General features: G+C 32.2%; 1 protein-coding gene across 1 annotated transcript in view; it reads left to right on the top strand.

Annotated features, from left to right (window-relative positions):
- LOC149426328 (uncharacterized) overlaps positions 1-22,474 on the top strand; it is a 103,071-nt gene that overhangs the window by 58,052 nt on the left and 22,545 nt on the right. The window contains exons 2-5 of the mRNA XM_089650679.1: positions 11,764-11,908; positions 19,135-19,345; positions 20,194-20,417; positions 21,060-21,323. Of these exons, the coding sequence (XP_089506805.1) occupies positions 11,764-11,908; positions 19,135-19,345; positions 20,194-20,417; positions 21,060-21,323 (844 nt within the window). The remainder of the gene's footprint in view (positions 1-11,763; positions 11,909-19,134; positions 19,346-20,193; positions 20,418-21,059; positions 21,324-22,474) is intronic.

The following is a 22,474-nucleotide window of genomic DNA, read 5'->3' as shown; positions in this document are numbered from 1 at the left end:
GAAAGGCTTTGACCGTCGTTGGCTATTGCCTTCACCCCACGTTCTAGACCTTAAATATATCTTCTTTCTCTTCCGCCAATAAGTAATGAGGGAGAACGGTGTCATATTATTCTTTTCACTCCCCCAGTTTAACCGTCTCAAATTCGTTCGTAATAAGGGCGCAATTCGAGCCACATGCCTTTAAGTAAATCTCGAATATACATAGATTGATTTTCAGTATCTTTACTTTACCATACAATAATTTCAGAATCCAATTTGTCTCCTTGTTAACGAACGCAAGCCAAGTGATTTGATATTTGAACGTTATCAGAAGCTTTATATCGAATGATTTTATTACTTAAAATCACTTCACTTTTTTCTATATACCTACCACAAAAGATATGAAATAAAGGATATGGGGGTGACATGAAAAAGTATCTGGTTATGTGCACAGTGCGATAGAGAGAGTAGCGTAGCATAGAATAAAGGGCTCGTAGGTATATCTGTTAAAAATACGTTCGATACTCGCTATTTTAAGAGATCTTACACCAATAATAAAGATGTGTATCACATTAAAACAAGAAAAGTGAAAATACAACCAAAAAGTTCTGAAAAATAATTGCTATTAGTTGTTTGCTGAATTAATTGAATGAACTAATTATGTGTCTATTTATGTAGATAAATACCAGCTACAGACAATAATCTGGTATAATATAAAATACCATAATCTGGCATCATTTATTTTTTTAACTGAAAAACACCTAAAAAAAACAAACACACAATTTGCACATGGATTGTCAACAAAGGTATTAGCGGACCATAGTGGCGAGGAGCGGAGAGGTGACGTAGACCTTTTCAACGAATGGTCAGTAAAAGAATCACTTTTAAGATCTCGAAAATCGAAACTGCTTACGAATAACTAGTCCTTTTTTTATAATAGCGTTCGAATTGCTAGCAGCAGAAATAAACGTAACTGCTAATTCTAAGTTACGCTTGTTTCCAAAAATATTATTTATAACAGTATTACAATTACAATTTTTAATTTTTTACATTTACAATTTTACAAGTCATTAACTACTTACCGCCATAGCAAACGACTATATTTTTCTCTTTTCTTCTCATTCCTTTTTTTAATTTCTTTTCTATTTCTCTCAATTCCTTTATTTTCTATTCATTAATTTTCTTGTGCTTATATATCTTTATTTTCTATTTATCTTTTTAAATTTCTTATTTTATTTTTTCTCCTTATTTCCCTTAAGATATTAAAATGAGATTCAATTTCTGCCTACTCGAAACAGGTTCCGCCTGGAAACAAAATTTAAACAAAAAATTTAGGTATTTGAACCTACATTATTTAATGGTTAATAAAAGACATTTTTTAAAACCTGCCAACCAAAGTGCCAAAGATAATGTCACAATGTTTTTGAATGAAAAATTTGGTTTTTAAATTTTTGAGCCGAAAACTTCCAACAATATTTTCGTGATAGTTTGAACATTTAAACGCGGCTTTGGTACTTACTAAACAAATATTCTGAATACGTGGTTTTGAGTAATTGCGCTGACATACTTTAAGCGGGGAAAAAGGGGAGTAAACTCGCGGTTTACTGAAACGGTTCACAATAAATTAATTACATTAATGATGCTGCACAGCGATGAAAACAAGGTTTTTTGCTGGAGGGGTTGAAAGCAAGGTGTGATTAATAATAATAATAATATTGGACAATTTGTATAGCGCCACTTTGGTGAGATATCACCTCAGGGGCGCTTCTACCTTCTGTGTTTATTCAATGCAGAATATACTGATTTTATGTTACACTTTTACTGATCCTTTTTTCAACAAAAACGATTTCAAAGTAATCTATTTAGCCTCTACAAATAACTCAAAAGCACACTATTAAACTTATATAATATAGAAATAGAACATTCTCGACAGACTTATCATAAAAATAATTTTATATTCGTAAATTATTTCTTCTGCAAGCCATGTAATCTATATAAATAAAAATTAAAATGTTAGTTTTTCAACAATTTAACTCACCGAAATTTTTTCACCGATTGCTTTGAAATTTTGACACAGCGTGTCAAAATTTCGTGTTCAAATATGGGTGTGTTTTTATATACCTGTATTATATAGATGTCGCCTGAGACAGGTAAAATATGTTTTTTTTAAACAGTGCTATCTGTTAGACGTAAAAGCAACACGCGCTATTGTTTCTCTATCTGCATAGACAGACTAAGCCACAGGAACGCATGGTGGGGTACAGCTTTTATATATTTAAAATTCAAAATACTTCGAAAAAATAAAAATAGAATAAGCAAATCGACAAATAATGTATTTCGAACCCCCCAAATCAATACCAAATTAATGCTAACACATGTTTTATCGGTCGGCGGTTAGTAAAAATAATCTACCATGTAAAAGAATTAAAGTTATGTCTAAGTGATTTAGATAGTGAAACACTGTTCAGGTAAATTATTTGCAAACCTTCATGTTTCATTTAGAAGAAGAAGATAGAAAATAAACATAAAAAAGCAGGGAAAACTAATTTTATTAATTATTTTAGTTGACATAAATAATTATCCTGTAAATTGATTAATCATTTAATTAAGAAAAAAAAAATTTTTCACCACAGCATTGCAATAATTTCAACATCAATATTATTTATATACTTACGTATTTTTTTATATTATTAAAAAATATGTAAATTAATAAATGAAAACAAAATATTTAAATCATGAAACTTAACTTTGTGTTACATTTATTCACAACAATATAACATTACTGTACCGGAACTTTAAAATTTCCATTACAACTTGCTTGATTTTGTACCTATATTAGTATTTTATTTGGTATAATTTCATTCTTCATTCATTCAGTCATCCTTATTTATTTTTATATATATTACCCACGCACAGGCAAGTGTCTTTGTGCGTTTCATTAGCATACCTTTTATAACATTTTCGACGTATGTAATTTTTTTATTCTAAAACTATGTGTACTTATTGTGTAGAAAAAATATATTAGGAAAGCAAAGAAAACAAAACAATTTCAATCTAGAGAGAGTCATATAAGTATAATTATATTTTGGAAGTAAACGATAAGTTCACATAGTAAATTTGTAAAATCTTACGTATTTAAAAATAGTATTTTTTATATTTTTACTGCACATTTTACAGTGTAATAGTAAACAGTGTAATAAAAAAGCCAGGGACATATTGTGTGAACCATTATACGTGTTTTCTATATACATTAAATGCAATTAAAAGAGCACTTGACAATAAACGTTTCTCGGTGTTGCTGTGAACATAATTATCAGAAAAACTGTTTATTCCTATTGAATTGAACTACAATTTTAAAATGGGCGCGATTGTAATGATTACGAAGTGTATAATGACATTTAAATGTTTAACACCTTTAAAAAAAATATTCGAACCTTGTAGGGTTTTTAACCCAAGACCCGTTTTTAGACCAAATGACATCGATCCAACCGATCTTTTGCTCGTAAAAATTACTTTGTGTCCGAAATACTCTGAATAATTTCGTTATTTACTAAACATTTTCTAAGAAGCACTTCGCAGAAAACTTTAAAAAATAAAGTCCTGTGTTTACTGACCCGGATAATAGATTTTTCAGGCAAGACTCGTCTGGTTGTGACTGAAGTAAAAGCTCTAAAAAATTTAAAGGTCGTTCCGAAACTTAATTTATACTACTTCGTAAATTGTTTATCGGTAAAAAATTTAATTCTATTTCGAACGACGATATCAATCATTCAATTAGCTTGGTTGATATTGTTATGTTCAGTAACATATAAGAATTGAGTACCTCTCATTGAGTCCCAAATTCTGTCAACCTCCTGAGAAGGAGATGATGAAGAGGAAGATGGGAAATTATTTAGATATGTTAATCAAACATGGCTAAAGTCATTTAATGCAACGTTCCGATTCTACTCGTAAATAGTGGTCTTTCACCAGGACGATACTGAAAGTATCCAACATTCTGGAAAACCACAAAAAATGTTCTAATTACTACACCTACTTATATTTTGTACTAGAATTCAAGCAATTCAAAGTAAGCATTTCGTAACTATACAGATTTAGAGAGCAAATATCTTCCAAATTATTAACGTTATTTCTAACTGTTTAAGAGTAACGCGAAGTTTGTTATTTTTAAACACACTTCGCGTTACTCTTAAACAGGTATTACATGGAAATAATCTTCTCCACAATGCATCTGAAAATGTTGATTTTACTGGCGATGCAACAATTCTATTCAACTGTGTGCAATAAAAGGTGTGAACTAGTGATGGCTAAAACGAAACATTTATAATCGATTTTTCCATTTACGAAACATTTTAATAATATTATTTTATTCAAGCAAAGTATCAAGTTGATTTTTATAACTAAAATTTGTATAAAAATTGTATTCATATGTATCCGACGTAAAAGGGCGTATAAAAAATTGTAAAAAAATGAAAGATTTATTTCGAATATTAAAAAATACAAATCAATTTGATAATTTCGATTATGCCCACCAAGAAGGGGCATCGAAACGGTACCTATCTTTTTTTGATTTCTAATATGAGGAATAACGCAACATTAATTATATTCAAATTGCTCTTTTAAGAAATGTTCTAACATTATTATATTTCGAAGTCAAATAAATAAACAAGATACTTCAGGCGTAATTAATACATTGAAAAAGTAAAGAATTTCTACAATAATCATGTCTTAAAACATATCTTACGTGGAGTTCTTGACAAAATGATTATTCAGGTCTTAAAGAAACGCGGCTTTTACTACAATATGTATCATGTCATTCTATAGAAATTTTATGTTTTTATGATTCATTTCCTTACCGAAAAGCGCCAAAGTTACGATGTTTTCCATTAAGGATCATTTCACAAATAAAATGCTTTGTTATCCAATGAACAACTCATTTCAAATAAAAATGTAAGAATTTCTTTCAATTATCAGTAATTGAATGTAGTAAATATGTGTTTTATTTATAAATTCCACTATTTACGCAGATCACGGTACTTCAAAGTAGCACAAAGTTTTAAATAAACAAAAAATCAGCTTCTAGTTTTTCTTCAAAAGTGCTAAATTGTTTTTTTGGTCATATCATGTTATATCGTTAATTTACAAACTGTAATTTAATAAAGCTTATTTAGATTAACTTTATTAAATTAACCTTCCTTGTTTGTTCATGGTTGATTTCAAACACGAATGTAAACATTTTACAAACTAAACAAATTAACTATATAAGGATAAATTTGGATACTTTCTCGATTAATACCGAATTAATAAGGCTAATCAAAACGTTATTTATTATTAGGCTCAAAGTTTGGAGGAACTGTATTTTATTTATTTTTTTGTTTAGTTTATCAAACATTACAACATTTAAAATATTTACATTCGTGTGTACATGAAATGTATGAATTTCGGAAAGGGTAACTACATTTTTTTTTTACCTTCACAGAATTATCTTGTAGTTTTTTATAAATAGTTTTTAGGATCTGATGGAATTTGATTATCTGAATCTCACGCTACTGAGATTACACGAAAATATATAGATAACATTTAAAAAAAATATATTGATTAATAATAATAAGGATAAAGTTATAATAATTGTATTATTCTAGAGAGTAGTTTAAGAGGTTGCTCATATATGGCCCTAAATAGTAAGTTTAAGAGGTCACCCATGAATGGCACATAGCTTTCGATAGTGCAGGGATTGAGACTATAATTAATATTATTGCAACCTTAACAATTCCTATTGCCTGCTAATTAAGCCATCAGAGCTAGTTATCATCTATCGCAATAGATTATAAAGTATTTTTTTGACAACGGAGATTTATTTAAAGAGTTGTGAGACAAAGCCGGTGTCACAAGAATAATAATGTTAGTATAAAAGTGAATTGCACAAACATAAGTTAAAAATTATATTGTCTGTGTGATAATGGTTTATAAATTTAAACAATTTAATTCTTATATGAAATAAATTATTTTCATTTATATTATTGAACTCAAATTAATTTGATGAAACGTTTCGTTTCCAAAATTGCAACCTTGAATAATATTCCCATTAAATAAGAAGCGGGATTAGTGATTTATTTAAGTTACAAATATTTAAATTCCATCTTGCAAATTCTAACCAGTTATTCCTTTGTTCCGTTGATTGGACCATTAACTTAATATCGTTATGGAAATGGATTCCGTTCAAAAGAATAATTCTAAAACAGGCTTCCCTAATCCGCAATTATGTAAGTATAAAATTCCTAGGCATTAAGACTCTACTTTTGCACTTATTAATTGAAATGGTTAAAATGGCATTTAGATAGAATTAAACGTCACAAGTGTTTAAAATGAATTCTAGATGGATTTTTTCTTAATACATACATGCATTATTAAGAGATTAGTAAGTATTTTTTGCTCTCTTCATTCCAATTTATATTCAATTAACTTAGAATTAAGACGTGCCTTGGAGATTTAGTAGTAATTCTAACGTTTTGAAGTGAAACTTCTTTAGGCGCGTAATGAATTTTCGGGGACGGAGTAAAACCGAGTCACGATCGAAACGAAAATGCGGGTACCCCCACCACCGATTAAAGTTCATTTGATCTAGTCAAAGTTTTGAAGTAACATATAAATGCTTCTTAGCTCATCCCGACAACTGGCGTTGGTGGTGTAATGGTCAGCATAGTTGCCTTCCAAGCAGTTGATCCGAGTTCGATTCTCGGCCATCGCACATTATTTTTTTGTTTTTAACGCCTTTTTCATTCAATATCTTATTTTTTAGTAGGTCAGAACATTTTTTAAAAGAAAATAATATTGCAAAATAATAAAAACACTTATCTCACTGTGATAAAACATTACTCCGCTAGAGCGCGCTTTGCGTTATTGTGTTGGATTAAAATTATTATCTAATCCGTATATTATGATAATTGTATTACATTTATTTAATTAATTTATTTATTTTGATAATATGTAATAATTTTCAAAGTTTTGAAGTAACATATAAATGCTTCTTAGCTCATCCCGACAACTGGCGTTGGTGGTGTAATGGTCAGCATAGTTGCCTTCCAAGCAGTTGATCCGAGTTCGATTCTCGGCCATCGCACATTATTTTTTTGTTTTTAACGCCTTTTTCATTCAATATCTTATTTTTTAGTAGGTCAGAACATTTTTTAAAAGAAAATAATATTGCAAAATAATAAAAACACTTATCTCACTGTGATAAAACATTACTCCGCTAGAGCGCGCTTTGCGTTATTGTGTTGGATTAAAATTATTATCTAATCCGTATATTATGATAATTGTATTACATTTATTTAATTTATTTATTTATTTTGATAATATGTAATAATTTACAGAAAAAAAAATTAAAACTATCTCCCTCTGATAAAATATCCGTTCGCTAGAGCGCACTACGCGATCTTGTGTGGGATTCTATTTCTGTACATTGTACATTATTTTTAAAAATATATTATATTGAAGTGAAACTTCTTTAGGCGCGTAATTCGGGGACGGAGTAAAACCGAGTCAGGATCGACACGAAAATGCGGGTACCCCCACCACCGCTCACCGTTCACTGTCCCTCTCTCACCATATGCGCTTGTTGAGGTGGGGGAGCCGCTCACGAACGTTCTCTCTCTTCTCTTCTTTCCTCTCTCTCAGACACCAGCGAACTGCGCCACGCCAAGCATCAGCTGCTTGGTTAGTATACTGCGTCGTGAGTGTAATACGAGTGAAATACGTAATTGATTGTGGTTCATACGGTTTAACAAAAGAAGTTTCACTTCTGTCTTGCGTAGGCTTGACACACCCACTTTTTTTTTTTGCATTTACGATAAAATCATTTACAATGGCCTAGAATAAGATGATTTGCCATGAAAGTATGTAACTATAGATTAATTTATCATAAATGAAGTTTTTTTCATTGTTTTTTTTTTATCTCCAAATTTTTAACGCCGAACGATCGGAAACTACCGAATACGGTTCCAGTGCGTGATAATAGTGGAACACGTTTCTTCGAGATATTAGTACACAATAGCGCCTCTATGGCTATCCCGTGATTCTTCGCGGGTCTGCGCTATTAATTCCTAATAATGACAAGTGAAATCAGAACATAATCTACAAGAGCGACCGTTTGAAATAAAATATGGTTTTTCTTAGAGAATTTAATTTAAAATTAAATTTTATTAAACTTCATTTTGTATCACCTGCTCTGAAGAGTTTGATAAACTTCAATAAAGTATTGTTCACTCGTCGTTTATTTTGTTGTTTTCATTTTTTATTTAACATTTGATCTTCGGTAAAAAAGAATCATCGGTTTTTTGTAGTTACGCTGGTTCAAGAAGAGCCGGTCATACTTTCTTGAATATGGCGTCATAATTTCCCCTGTTGGTTGTGTTATTTCTTTTTCGATATAATACGTGATCCAACCATTGTATTTTATTGGCAATTCAAATACATTTCCCGAAGACGCATAGATCCCTCAGGGTATCTGTATCGGTTATCCCACTGATAAAATTATCCCATATCATAAACATGGTGGAACTACGCTCTTAACAAAGGTTCACCTGGTTATGTTAACTATCAATTTCCACCTGGCACGCGGTTTCAGTTATCAGGGGGTGTTATATTCCGTTGTTTTCGCCTCGGGGACCTATCTACGTTAGTTAGTACGTTATGACCCACGGATAGGTTTGTTTTATTTTCACTTACAAATTCCGTCTCATAACGCTTTATGAGGTATTCTAACTCTCTGCACCTATAAAGCAAAAGAATGGGAATCACAAAACACGATTTTTAAAGGAAAATAATCATTATACTGGAGTCACGCAAAACAATCAACATAAATAAGTATCTAAAATGTTTGCATCAAGAGATAAATTCAGTATATTATCAGATTAAATTCGCATCTAAATTTAATGGTAGTAGGAAGGTTGCCAAATTTGAAATTGAAAACGAAATATGGCTGTGAACCCGATAGCCTGAATTATTTATTATTATCAAGTTTAATTTATAAAACTTTAACTTTTTTATTTATATTGTGGGATCAAGAACCGTCAGCCAGCCTAAAATAATATTCTAATACGGAAACACCGTTTTGCGGATAGCAACCCGAAAACGGAGCTCGCTGCTAGTTCCGTTACCGACCGACATTCCTGTTTCTCTGATCTACCTTGGCGGTCGACATTTCTTGATTCCTACTAAATCCTTCTGATATTCAAATCGTGTAATAGTGTAACGTGTTTGCAATAAACTTAAATTATCAATTACATCTGTTTCACTTTATCACAACCTACACTATACACATTTATTGGCCGTTATACAGGTAAGTATAACACACACACACGCTAGCCAAATTGGTGACCCCGACGTGATTCAAATATATAATTTTCCAATTACCAAAAAAATGGCTCATTTATGAACAAGTTTTGCTGTGTAGTTATTATAACGCGTGACAGTTGTTTCGCCTTCTATAGGCATTATCAAACTTTTTGATAATGCCTGTTTTTTTGTACATCGAATAAAAATAAATTGAATGCATCGTAGACTCAAAAATAATAATTTGCTTTTCCTCAATAAACACTCCATAAATTATGAATACCATTGGCACAGTGGCCAGATTTTTCAACTCAAGTCAGGACCTTGAATTTTTTGGTGTAAGCCTCAATGATATTTTTCAGTCATTACGCAAGTAATATTTTATATTGATGTGGCATAAGTCGTGAACTCCATCAAAACCTTGTTCCCGTGAAGAGACATTAACTTTATTGTTTATGTGTGATAGCAGTTATTTTTTTTAATTATCCTGTGTTGTATCATTTCTCCTTATATTAACTTCGTGTGATGTGAAATATGTTTTAGTTGGATATGGTACGTTAGTAAATAAATAAACAAATAAAAGAAAACCTTTTTTTTTACCTAAAATTACTATTCCAAGTAAAAAGTTAATAAACGATATTTTTACTCTGATTGTGGAAGTTTATTGTTAGTTCATGCTATCTTTACAAGCACAATTTTTCATTAGAGTTTAGAGTCCCCGTGTTCTCGCAAGTTTTAATATAAAAGGAAAACATCGTTAACTGAAGAGTTTTACTTGAAGTGTGCAATCAAAATATTGACGCTGTTTTACATTTTTCTTAATTCGAAAAGCTTAGAACAGAACAGCTGTACAGAACTCCCCCGAGTTCACTCTTAGCGCTCTCACGAGTCACAAAACAACATTAATGATTAAACTTTTATTTTCAGTTATATTTTATCCCGAAATAGATTTGAATAGATTATTTGTAATACTAACTCAAGATGTAATTATTTCAAAACTTATTATTTATAAGCACGACCTAATTTTATTAATTATACTTACATTATTGCATTACTTGTCAAATTTTGCAACTTTTTTTTAGTTTTCACATCTATATTTTTACTTTTTATGTAAATATGTGTAAAGTATATTAGTCAACACAACCTTGATTGATTTTTTTATAGGAAGGTCACTTTGTATGTTTATTGAAACGAGGAACTTTTTACGCTAATTATAGTTATTATATTTTATATTTATATTATATGTTTCGAAAGAATTGAGATTTGATAAAAGGCACTTTTATTTTTTTCTTATATTTGCCTCAAACATCTTCTCTAACTAATCCCAGAGAGACCAATAATGACGTAAAAAGGACTTGAGTTTTATACAAAACGGTTTTTGTTTTAATAGCAACTAGAGGTTAAATTCTCTCTACTAAAATACCGAAGGCTCTGTTTTATTTTTCAGAAGGAAGAAAAAGTTAGTTTAACTAGTTTTCATGGTAGTGGCTACTTCGGGCGTATTCATTTGTAAAACTCATCTAGAACTGTTAGCAAAATAGTTACCTACGTTGCTACTTTGATCGGTAATTTTAAAATGAAAGAAAATAAAATTAAAAACTGTTTTTGGTTTAACTTTTCATTGTAATATTTTACTTTACCATTAAGATCCTTCACAGCGGACATAGTTACATAAAATTTTTAAAAAATGGTGGTTAAGTACCTTTTGATATTGGGGTTTGATTTATAAATAATATTTTTAGTTCCCACCTTCAGCAGTTTAAAAAAAAATCTAAGCATTCGAACAAAAAAAATACACAAACACACTACCTATCTGGCAAATGTCATTTTATTTTATTTAACATGTCAATGCCAAGTCATTTGTTGTTGTTTGAAAGGTTGCAAAATGTAAGTAATATAAAAATATATTAAACTTGTCAAATTCCGCTGCTCGCTTAATATGTAAAAAATACATAGCTAACACTTGTTTTCAACTTAATTACTAAAATAAATAACTATTTATGTTGTGAAAGATGCAAAAAAAATCAATATTTTCTCAAAGTAAAGTCTCAGGTTTAGATATACGCATAAGGTTTTAAAATAACCAAAACCATGCCCGAAAACCTATTGTGTGCGTGTTTACTTCAACCCCCTACTAAAATACTTCTAAACATTAGATACAGAACTTCAAATGAAGTCCTGTTTTTTAAAGAGCAAAGGTATGCAGCGGAATTCGACGTTAAGTTTAAAATAATATTATGTTAGGTTTAAAGTTTAAAATAATATTATGGATTCCTTAATTTAATGTATCTTTCATGTTTGGTAGGCATAACGATATCATAAATCATCGACAGTCATATTCACAAATAATTAAAAGCTGTTTCAATTAGTTTAGATGACATCTGGCATATAATATCTTCTCAAATTATTCAGGCATTGTTTCAACAAAAGTTTTGTTTCTGTTTTGTATAGGTCCTGGCAGTTTTGCTGTCAGGAATCCATGTCCAGGAAGTCAAAGCCAGGAAGGAACGCGATCCTCCGGGGAATGGAAACGAAGTCATTGTGGCAATTGAAGATAAGGACAAAACACAATATTTGGAGGCAAACTTTGAAACGAGTAAGTTAACTGAAAACGTTACTAAATTTGATGGTAAAATTCTAGTATTCTGCTTCAATATTAATACTCTTAAATTATTGAATTAACACCTTGTTTAAACTTTAACTTTAAGAAATAACTACTTACGACGGGGGGAATATGTAAACATGCACTTAAATTCATATTTGGTAAAAACTTCGTTAGAATCGTCGCCATGTTGAATCTTGTTATTGTGATGCGATATTCGCAGATTCGCTAAATCTAATTTCAAATGTCAGAAGTTCAAAGGGAATAAAATTAAAAATTTGTATTTTTTATGTTTAGTTTTAGTTATAAAAAATTACATTTTTATATAACTAAATATAGTATTTAGGCTTAACCCTCGAAAAGCAGCAAGGCTTTTAGCTTCTTTAACATCTGTCGGTAGTCCATTAAAAATCTTAAATCTTTCAAAATAGAGATTATTTTGGGTTTCCGACAAATTTGTTTTTGGAAGTCTAAAATCTCCACAGTTTCTCGTGGGTTGGCCATGTATTGTGAAATTAAAATTTAAATTTTTAAACGTGTATTTCGGTAGCATCTTATTTTTTTAGCTTAAATATAAATATAAGTGTATTGTAATATCTTTGATATCTTCTCTTTACAGACCTGGCTAATGTTTTTGAATAATAAAATAAAATAATTTAACAAATACAAAAAACCGTCCGTTAACAACCTGTTTTTTTTTTAATTAGTACAAAATAAGTTTATAGATTCATAGTTTTGGGTATATATACTTATATATTTTTTATCTATTAATAATTATTAGTTTACGTGTAATATAAAATATTTTGTGAATTTATTGATAACTAAAGGATAATGGCTAATGTTTTTGAATAATAAAATAAAATAATTTAACAAATACAAAAAACCGTCCGTTAACAACCTGTTTTTTTTTTTATTAGTACAAAATAAGTTCATAGATTCATAGTTTTGGGTATATATACTTAAATATTTTTTATCTATTAATAATTATTAGTTTACGTGTAATATAAAATATTTTGTGAATTTATTGATAACTAAAGGATAAAATTAAAAACTAATGTTAATAAAAAATATTCATTGATTATTTTTCAACACCTTTTCAGCAAATTAACTTTATTAATATACGAACGCTAAGCAATGTTAAATAATTACTATCTAAGGCAATTTAGCAAAAAGTGTTTTGATGTGTTAAAAAAATACGATGAAAAGTTTTTTTTTCAATTTAAATTAATTTAAAATTTTGAGCCAATGTTATTTTAACCATTATGAAACGCCTTTCATATTGGATTAGTTTACTTGAATAAATGGAAGAATAATAATTCATTTTGAATTACTTTGATTGAATAAATACCATAATAACAATTCAATTTGAATTACTTTACTTGAATACAATAATTTATATGGATTTTAATTTTGAATTTTTTTACTTTGTAACCTGGTTATATTATTTTTTCGCAAATGTACACTCCTCTTCCATCCACAAGCAAATGCTTTTAATGGAAGTGTAGTATAAATTAAAACATTATGACTTGTAAACATTGTATATTTGTTGTGAAAAACACAAATAATAAACAAATAAACAAAAAAAAACATAGAAGAATTACAATTCATATTGAATTACTTTAATAAAAAGAACAGTAACAATTCATGAAATCATTTCCATTTAATTCAAATAAGTAAAATGCTGAAGGCGAAAATTTAAAAAGCATTTAGCAAAAATAAGTGTTACCAAGAAATTTCTTTATTCGCCAATTGTCAATTTCTTAAATTAAATAAATAACATTACCTACTTATTTTTCAAATTTCTTAAACCGGTTGTTTGTTATTTAATTTTTGACAAAATTTTATTCGCAAAAAGCTATGTTCTAAAATAAAAAAAGATTTTCCGTTTTTTTTGGAGTAACAGTAACCGTTTCATAATAATCATATCAAAAAAATTCAAAAACAGGGGCGTCGCCAGCTTGCAAGCTAGGGAGGCAGGTTATTTTTTAAAGGGCTTACAGGGAAGGAAGAATGTTTATATAATTTTGGATAGTGCTGTGTCACTTATTTGGAGATATACAAATGTATTAGCATTTAAAAGTTTAAAATAATCAAGAAATTGTACATACTGCTATTCAAAATTGAATTGTATATTATACAATTTGCGCATTAAAATTTTATTTTATACTTAGAAAAGTCAAATAAAAATTAGATGTGATCTGAAGATTACCAGTATAAAAAAAACTTTGGAAAGAATTGTTAGACCCAAAATTCTTCAATAACATCTGATTGAACTTTTTACAGCTTTTACAAAACTGTTAAATATTATTTTATTTTTGATGAACACATTACATGTGTATTTTGTTTATCAAAATTCTTGAAAGGAGAAAAAAATAGTAAAGCTTTGGAAACCAAAAAATGTTGCAAAACATGAGTCGTTCTATGAAAATTTCATCGTTTTTAAGGTCATAACAAACGTTAACAAACGAACTTCAATATCATGTAACATTTTTTTTTTCAAATCCATTAAGAAATTATTTTTTGTAAAAAATGTTTAATTCTGTATTTAAAGATACTTGTACCGTAAATAAATATACACATGTGTATGGGTGAAAATAGTTTTCATGATATATACATTATGAATATAATATTAAAAACACATATTTTTTTAGTTGGGCGTCGAATTGATTTTACAAATATGTCTGATGACGACATTCGACACAATCAATAGACGAATATTTGTGATATTTTTGTTTCAAAATTAATAACGTCGAAATCATTTTTCCATAATGGCTAAAGCACATTGAATATATATTTTATATCATGAAAATAATATTAAAAACACATATTATTTTAGTTGGGCGTCGAATTGATTCTAGAAATATGTCTGACGACGACTTTCGACACAATCAACCGACGACCCGAATATTTGTGATATTTTTGTTTCAAAATCAATAATGTCGAAATCATTTTTCCATAATGAGCTAAAGCACATTGAATAAATATTTTATTGCAAAATGAGCCCTGAGTCTGTTGTTTTATTGTTATTTTAAGGTAAATTCAACCTAATATTGTGAAATAATTTTGAATCATAGATATATAATGAATGTCAATGTATGAGATAAATAAAAATAAATTAATTATTACTTCTAATAATTGATCTATTTTAAGAGAATTCGAAAAAGTAATAGGTACATTTGAAAAATAATTGAGAACAACACGATTTTTTTTAATTTTTGACGTCCGATTTTAGGTTACTGGGTTTCCTTCAAGTACCTTGATCAAATATATTCGATACTTCTGTGCGGAGCAAATAATCAATATATTTATATTTATACGATGTTCCTGTACAGTGCAAATAATCAAAAGAGTTATTTATATTCGATACTCTTGTGCGGTGCAAATAATCAAAAGAGTTATATTTATTAATTTACTTTTCAATACATTATGAACTAGAAGAAGTTGTAGAAGTTACAAAGCTTTATGGTCAGTGGTGCCTCTCAACGTTAATAATTTAATGTGGAGAGCACATTGTAATGTTTTTAAAGTTCCTTTGGTCAAAACCAAAGGAAAGAAGCCAGATAGATCTTCTTAACGAATTAATATGTCACGTTGTGTCAATTTTTTGTTTCGACAGGGATTAATTCATTGAAGGATCCTTTTAATTGGTTGTGGTAACTTTGGTTCTTTTTAGATGAGGCGTGTTACATTCTGTATGGTTTGAAAATAAGACAATGACCGACTACCCTGATTTTAACTACCTTTTCCTACCTTGTTTGCTCGCCCAAACGTTTCCGGTTGCTGCAGTTGATAATGTGCTAATATAATGAGACAATTAATTACAAATTAAGTACATGAAATTCACTATAGACAATTCAATTCAAGATGCACAAGATTCTAAGTTAATGATTTGACTATGGATTGTTAGTTTTGTGAGTTATTTCTATGAGTAGGTATTTTCGGGAATAGCTAGAGACAAAACATGTGTTGCTTTCGATTGGTCTCCGTCCAAATCCCATCCATCAACGTGACCAGCTCGAGAGCAGCCAAGTTGATGGTCCAATCCCAACACCTCCAGAAATGAATTGAATATCGCTCAGCGACAGATGAGATAATGACATGTTTTGCCTCCTGCCGGAGGGTGATGAAGGTGGAATGTGGGTCCTTGGTGGTAGCTGTTGATGTTGATGTTGATGATGAATGATGAAGATTCATCTTATACCGTTAGGTACAAGGAGCTGCTCTGGTCCGGTGGCATGATAGCCTGGTGTCAGGAACCATTTGGGCCACGTGGGTAGCGCGAGGTTTAGGTCGCGTCAACCTCCCCCAAATCGATGATGAGTTGAGCTTCGCCAGTATGCCGAAAATTAGGAGTCCACTCTACTAACCTCAAACATAAACGTATACTGAAGTGGTTTGCATCAGCAACGTCAGGAGTTCGGGAGTCCCGTGAACACCCCTCTGGTTTACGCTCGTAAGAATAATGATGAATTCAGCTTCAGTTTGTTCGACTTCGCCTCTGCAGTCACGCTACTCCAAATAGCTTCCGGCTCCAGTCTATACAGCTTCTCGTTCCAGTAGAGGTAGTGACACATATTTATCATATGTACAATACAGAACATACTTCAAGTCTTTCGTCCACACTCAAAATAGTCATGTCAATATTTAATTTGGATGAGGGCGTCCATCCGACATAACGAATGTTTCCTAGACGGGAGATTTTACCCCACTTCAAAGTCATGGTCATTCGCTCTATCGTTTGTTACCCTCCGTTCGCTTCAAATATCAAAGAATGGTAGAAATTGATATCCTCGACTTCCGGCGCTAAGGATCAGGGATACTGGAATCATCAGGTCGTGAATCTGAAATCATCCGATCTCCGTCAGCTCAAACGGTTTCAGTCGGAGCCAATTTCCAACCTAATTCTGGATGACTTCTCCTCCTATAGTGGGGTAAGTACTTATTGAATTTAACAGGAAGGACGTCAGAAAGCGCCGAAACAACTTCATATTCGTCACGATCCCTTCGTTCTGTCAGCGAGAAAATCCTCCTCACACGCCAGACAAGAATAGCATAGCCCTTATCCGCTTTGTTCCTTCGTCTACCAGCTAACTCAAGTAGGAAAGCCCATTAGCAATTTTCGTTCCCTTCGATCTGAACTCAGTGAAAGCGTCCTCTCACCAGCTGAAAATACTCGAAACAGGGGTCTATTCAGGGTGACTATCTAAAGCTGGTCCGCCAACACCTTCGACAGAAACCGGTGCTTTTTACGGGAATAACTCAACCACACCAATAGCAGGGGAAAAAGCCGGCGCTGCTATACTAAAATAGACGTTATCTCGGTATCCAGGGTTATCGACTTTGCTAACACAAAAGTCCCTATTAGGCAAGCCAAATTACAAATTTCGTTCCCTTCGCTTTTGTCGCTTTGGTAAGATAGGACAGCCTACGGAAAATTCGTATACTTCGTCCCCGTCAAACCTATGAATAATTAAAATCTCGCTTGATAGAATAGGAATGCCAGACAGATGCACTCTCTCGGCGACTAGCCTCGATCCGCTGCGTTATTCCGATTCAAAAATGAATTAAAAGAGTGATGTTTGAATAAATTATATTTAATTAAATATATTTTATGAATTCCGTATAGAATAAGTTGAATTCCCAAGGAGGATACGACAACTCATTTTCAAATAACAGGCATTGAAGATTTAATTTACCGTTCTATCCGTTACTATAAAACACTGCATAAATACAATGGTTTGTGTTCTATAAATTTTGGCGCTAAATATAACTACTAGAGAATTATTAAATCATTTTAAACTCATAAACAATGTCTATTGTTGGATGATCTAAAGCGGTTTCAGGGTAACCGTTCTTCGTCCCTTTTTTAATGGCCAGGTCTCGTAATTTATGGCCTCCTTCGCTAACGGGTACCTATAGTGCTCAAGTTAAATACCCTTACTTCAAAATACAATTGGATTATTTGGTTTACATTAAGGAAATAAGTGTTAATAATTAGATTATAATAGACTTACCGATACATCTTAGTGTCAACAATCCAAATAATTATAAAAAAACAAACACAGTCACATGCAGAAAACTCATGCTGTTAGAAAACCGCACCTTCTACACTAAATGATTTTAGCCGTGTTCGCGTCCCGACGATTAATTCTTGTTGACGCGCTTCCTAGTTTTTACTAACTCGACTATCTTAAAACGCTGACCGATCCTGATTATTCCTGACCGTCTCCCAGACCTTGAAACTCTGACCCCCTTGACTTTATTTCCCGCCTCCCAACGTTTTCAAAACCTGACTCTCTTGAACCGCTTTTTTCACCCTCGACTATCGACTTTCTTCTTCCGTTCTTCAACGCTAACTGTCTCGACCGTCTCCCCGCGCTTTCAAATCCAGACTCCCCTTCCCAAACCAACCCCCCAAATCACCATATGCGATTTCTAATTTATGTTCTTTTGAATTCTGAATGCTTTTTGTTTTCAAAAGACAGAAATGCACTAAAGGAACACATCAATTATGGCCCTAGAACCTGTCACATTAATTTTAAATCGTTTCAAAACCAATAAATTGTTACTTCTCCAGTAAAATGTCTAATTCTTTGTTCAAAGGATGAAACTTGACTACCCCCAGTCCAGTGGCGTGTTGGCCCACCAGCATTTTAGCTCGGCTTACTATTATCAACCACCATCACGGAGGTCTCTGCCGATACAGTGCATGTTCCTATTTTTTTTTTCTCTACCCTAATAAATCTAAACACTTGTTTTAAAATCAGTTGTCCAACATCTGGTAATCTCCTATGTCGTGAGACCAACTGAAAATTTCTTTCCCACCATAATAAATCAACAATAAAAAAAATTTATCCCAGGGCGAGTCCATCACAACATTATGGTGGAGAATACAAATAAAATTCGCTAAATTCTTCTTGAACTATTCTCTTACTATAAACGGATGTACACTTTCGTAAACAATTGTTGTAATATCTGACAAAATGAACCAACACGCTTCTCAGATGAAATTAACCTTTATATATGTCAAATTGTGGTTGGCGTTGTGCAGCTGAGAAACACGGGAATGAGAAAGAGACGGAGAAAGAAAGGTTGAGAACTCCTGTATATTCAAATCTGGTCAAAAAAGAAAACTAAACACATTTCGATTATGAATGGCTTTCTCCCAACAGGGTGACATTGAGAGAATGCCACTAATTTTGGTTTATTGACATATCCAGGTGCATACGAATTTGGCTACGAGCTGGGCCCCAACGGCCAGTTCCACCACGAGAACCGCGGCCCGGACGGTGTCACCTACGGCTGCTACGGGTACATAGACCCCACCGGCCTACTGCGCGCCACGCACTACATCGCCGACTCGTGGGGCTACAGGGTCGTGGAGCCCAACCAGCCCGTGGAAGTGTTCAGCAAGGAACCTGAAAATAACGGGTATGTTATTGTAATATTTTGTCAATCCAAATAGAACCGTGACCTGGACGGCGTCACCTACGACTGTTAGAGGTGCGCGGACCCCACCGGCTTGCTACGCGCCACGCACTACATCGCCGACTCGCGTGGCTACCAAGTGGAAACCAACCAGCCAATAGAGGTATGCAGAAAGAGACCCAGAAACGACGGATGTGTATAGTGTACGTGTAAACGTCAACACCACGAAAAACGAGATTTTTTTAAAGTAGATACCTACAGACGTGTTAAGTCTATGTGGTCCTGCCACTGAAAGCTCCAATTTGACCTCTCTTTTGTTGACTGTGTGCTTATGAGAAAGAAGAGGATAGACACCGTCGCATGTCGTATTGTGTTATTGTGGATGCTTTAATAATAATACTACAATTTGTCCAAAGTCTGGATGCTTTCAGCTCCCTGATTTGTTGCACTGATTAACAACAAATAGTTTTTACTTATTATACGAGTATATGGTATTCGAGTTATTTCATCACCATGAATTTTTATTTATGTACCTTTATCTACCCATAATAGTGAACATTAGTGTAACAAATGAAATTGTAAACAATGTGCTATAATTAATAAAGTGTTAAACCCATTGAAAATTGGCATGAAACGTGTTCTAAGCAGTGCTTTGTAACTATGCGTAGATTTTAATCGCTTAACACATTCAATTTCAATAACACATTTTGAAGCACGTAAATTTTGATTAAATATTGGTGAAAACAAAGTAAGTTATTTAATTAATTAAAAAATGTGAACATTACATGGGAAAGATAAGGGAAATATATGTTAACCATTTTTTTTAAAAAACGTCTCTTCAACCAATCCAGGCAATTTACACCTGAAGAAGAAGCACCCAGAAAGAAGGGCCACATCACGCCATGGAAGGAGCTGTACTTCCCCAAGAGCTGCGGTATGTTCCCCGGAGGGGCCCACATTGGCCAACAACCCAACCTCCCCCAGGGACCTGACGGGTCCGGCCAAGCTAGCATCCCCACAGGAGTCATCAAACCACCCAAACCTTCCAGACCATCCAAACCAGCCAAACCATCAGGTATTTAAATGTGAACTGAAGTTTTTTTTATTTTATCTGCCCATTTTTGCAGACTTTATCGAAATCTAATTTTTTTATCAAACAGTCGAAAAAATCGATTTGGCTTCTAATTTTTTTATGTCAAAATAGTATTTGAGATGTCCAAACAAACACATTTCTCCTGCATGTTTTCTAGTTCATGACAAAAAAACTTTTGCAAATTCACCGATCAGGAGTTTTAACCGAGAGACTGCTTTTGTGCTTTATAGTGAGGAAGTTTAATTAAAATTTTTAGGACTTTTAATCGTGACAGAATAATGGAAAATGTTTATTGGTTCGTAAAGAAATATATTAAAATGAAAAGGAAATAGAATTAGCCGGTTACAGAACCAGGATGCCGATTACCAAGCGAAATGTGGTAATATGAAAGAGGGTTAAAGAATTTAAAGAACAACCGGTAAAGCAGCATTGCTTCACCACTTAACACAACAGTTTGGTAAAAAATCTTCGCAGCCAATCCTGCATCTCTTCTTTTTCCTTTGTATTAGCATAACACTCTATTCACCTAGCAAGACTTGTTGGTTTAATCTTACACTAGCTTAAAGAATTTTTTATTTTTATATATTGTGACATGAAGTCTATGGCCTTAATTTTCTGTCTTAGGACCTTCATATGCACCAGGAGGAAACGGAGGGTTTCCCGGAGGACAGGGAGGACCGGGATCACCTGGAGGAAACGGAGGACAAGGATCACCCGGAGGAAATGGAGGACTTGGATCCCCTGGCAGACCAGGAACACCAGGAACTCCTGGCACTCCAGGCAATCCAGGATTACCAGGAACCCCGGGAACACCAGGTGGACCAGGAGGACCGGGAACACCTGGTAGACCAGGAGGACCAGGAGGACTAGGAGGACCAGGTGGACCAGGTATGATAACACTTAAGCCCCCGCATTCTAAATTTCTACCGATTAAACTGATATGTTTTTGAAGATAATACCTATTCATCTGTGGAGCCGAAACGCTAATTATATGAAATTCCCATATTACAAAAAAAGCGTCAAGTATGCTCCGAAAATTATTAAAAATACATGTTGTTCTGTTATTTAAAATGTTTTCGGTATGAAAAATTCACAGTATATCTTTAAATGTTACTTTTCCAAAAAAAAAACAAAAGGCATTTTTCGAGAGATTTTTGCTCCATTTTAAACTAGTCGTGTTAAATTAAATATTTTCCCAATTTTCGCTTAGTTATTATCATTTTTATTTTAATATCAACGGTATAAAATATACCATATACAGTAAATTATAAACAGTGACATCAGAAAATATACAATTAACAGAAACTCTAGATGGATATAAAAAGTTAGAGATAAAAGTACCTGCAAAACTTATAGGTAGACTAGGTTAGATTAGTATTGATTGAAATGTATGATAGTATAGATATTTGATATAATATATTACAAAAGCTAAAATGTATGCATTTATATTCAGGTTTTGGTTGAAAGTAGTTAAGTGCCAATCAAGCTGTTGGTTCACCTTATTGACTATTTTTATTGACCTAAGTTTCCTCAGTTGCCCCAGGCAGTTCATTTTATATACATATTTATTTGACTTTTTACGTAAGTATGAGTAGACTTACATTTTATTGGCCATGATTTAAAAGATATGATATTAAAGATTTTTTGTACATAGCTTCTGTGCAGTTAAACAGATCTGCTACATCTGCGTACCTATTACTAATTTCATGTAATCTAGGTACAAGCGAGTGTTTGAAATGTTCAGTCTTAGAATTGTTACAATTAAAGAGGGTTTTAGAGCGAGTAGCTCTTATGGGTACATGAAATTCAATGAGGTTAATTAAATCAAGGCTGTCTACACTACCATTTACAATTTTGAACATAAATATTAAGTCGGATATAATTCTTCGATCTGAGAGTTTTAATAAATTTAATTTTTTCATTAAGTAATTATTTTTTTTTTTGTTTGTTTGTTACAATATAAGATAAAATATTTCAGGACCCCTCTTCCATAGAAGCATTAGCTTGTGGCTGGAAGAGGAGTGTACATTGTTTTATTG

This window comes from Hesperophylax consimilis, chromosome 1 (genome assembly GCF_061612785.1).
Source record: "Hesperophylax consimilis isolate HC1 chromosome 1, BYU_Hcon_1.0, whole genome shotgun sequence".
Lineage (NCBI taxonomy): Eukaryota > Metazoa > Arthropoda > Insecta > Trichoptera > Limnephilidae > Hesperophylax > Hesperophylax consimilis.
This window is presented reverse-complemented; position numbering and strand designations above follow the sequence as displayed.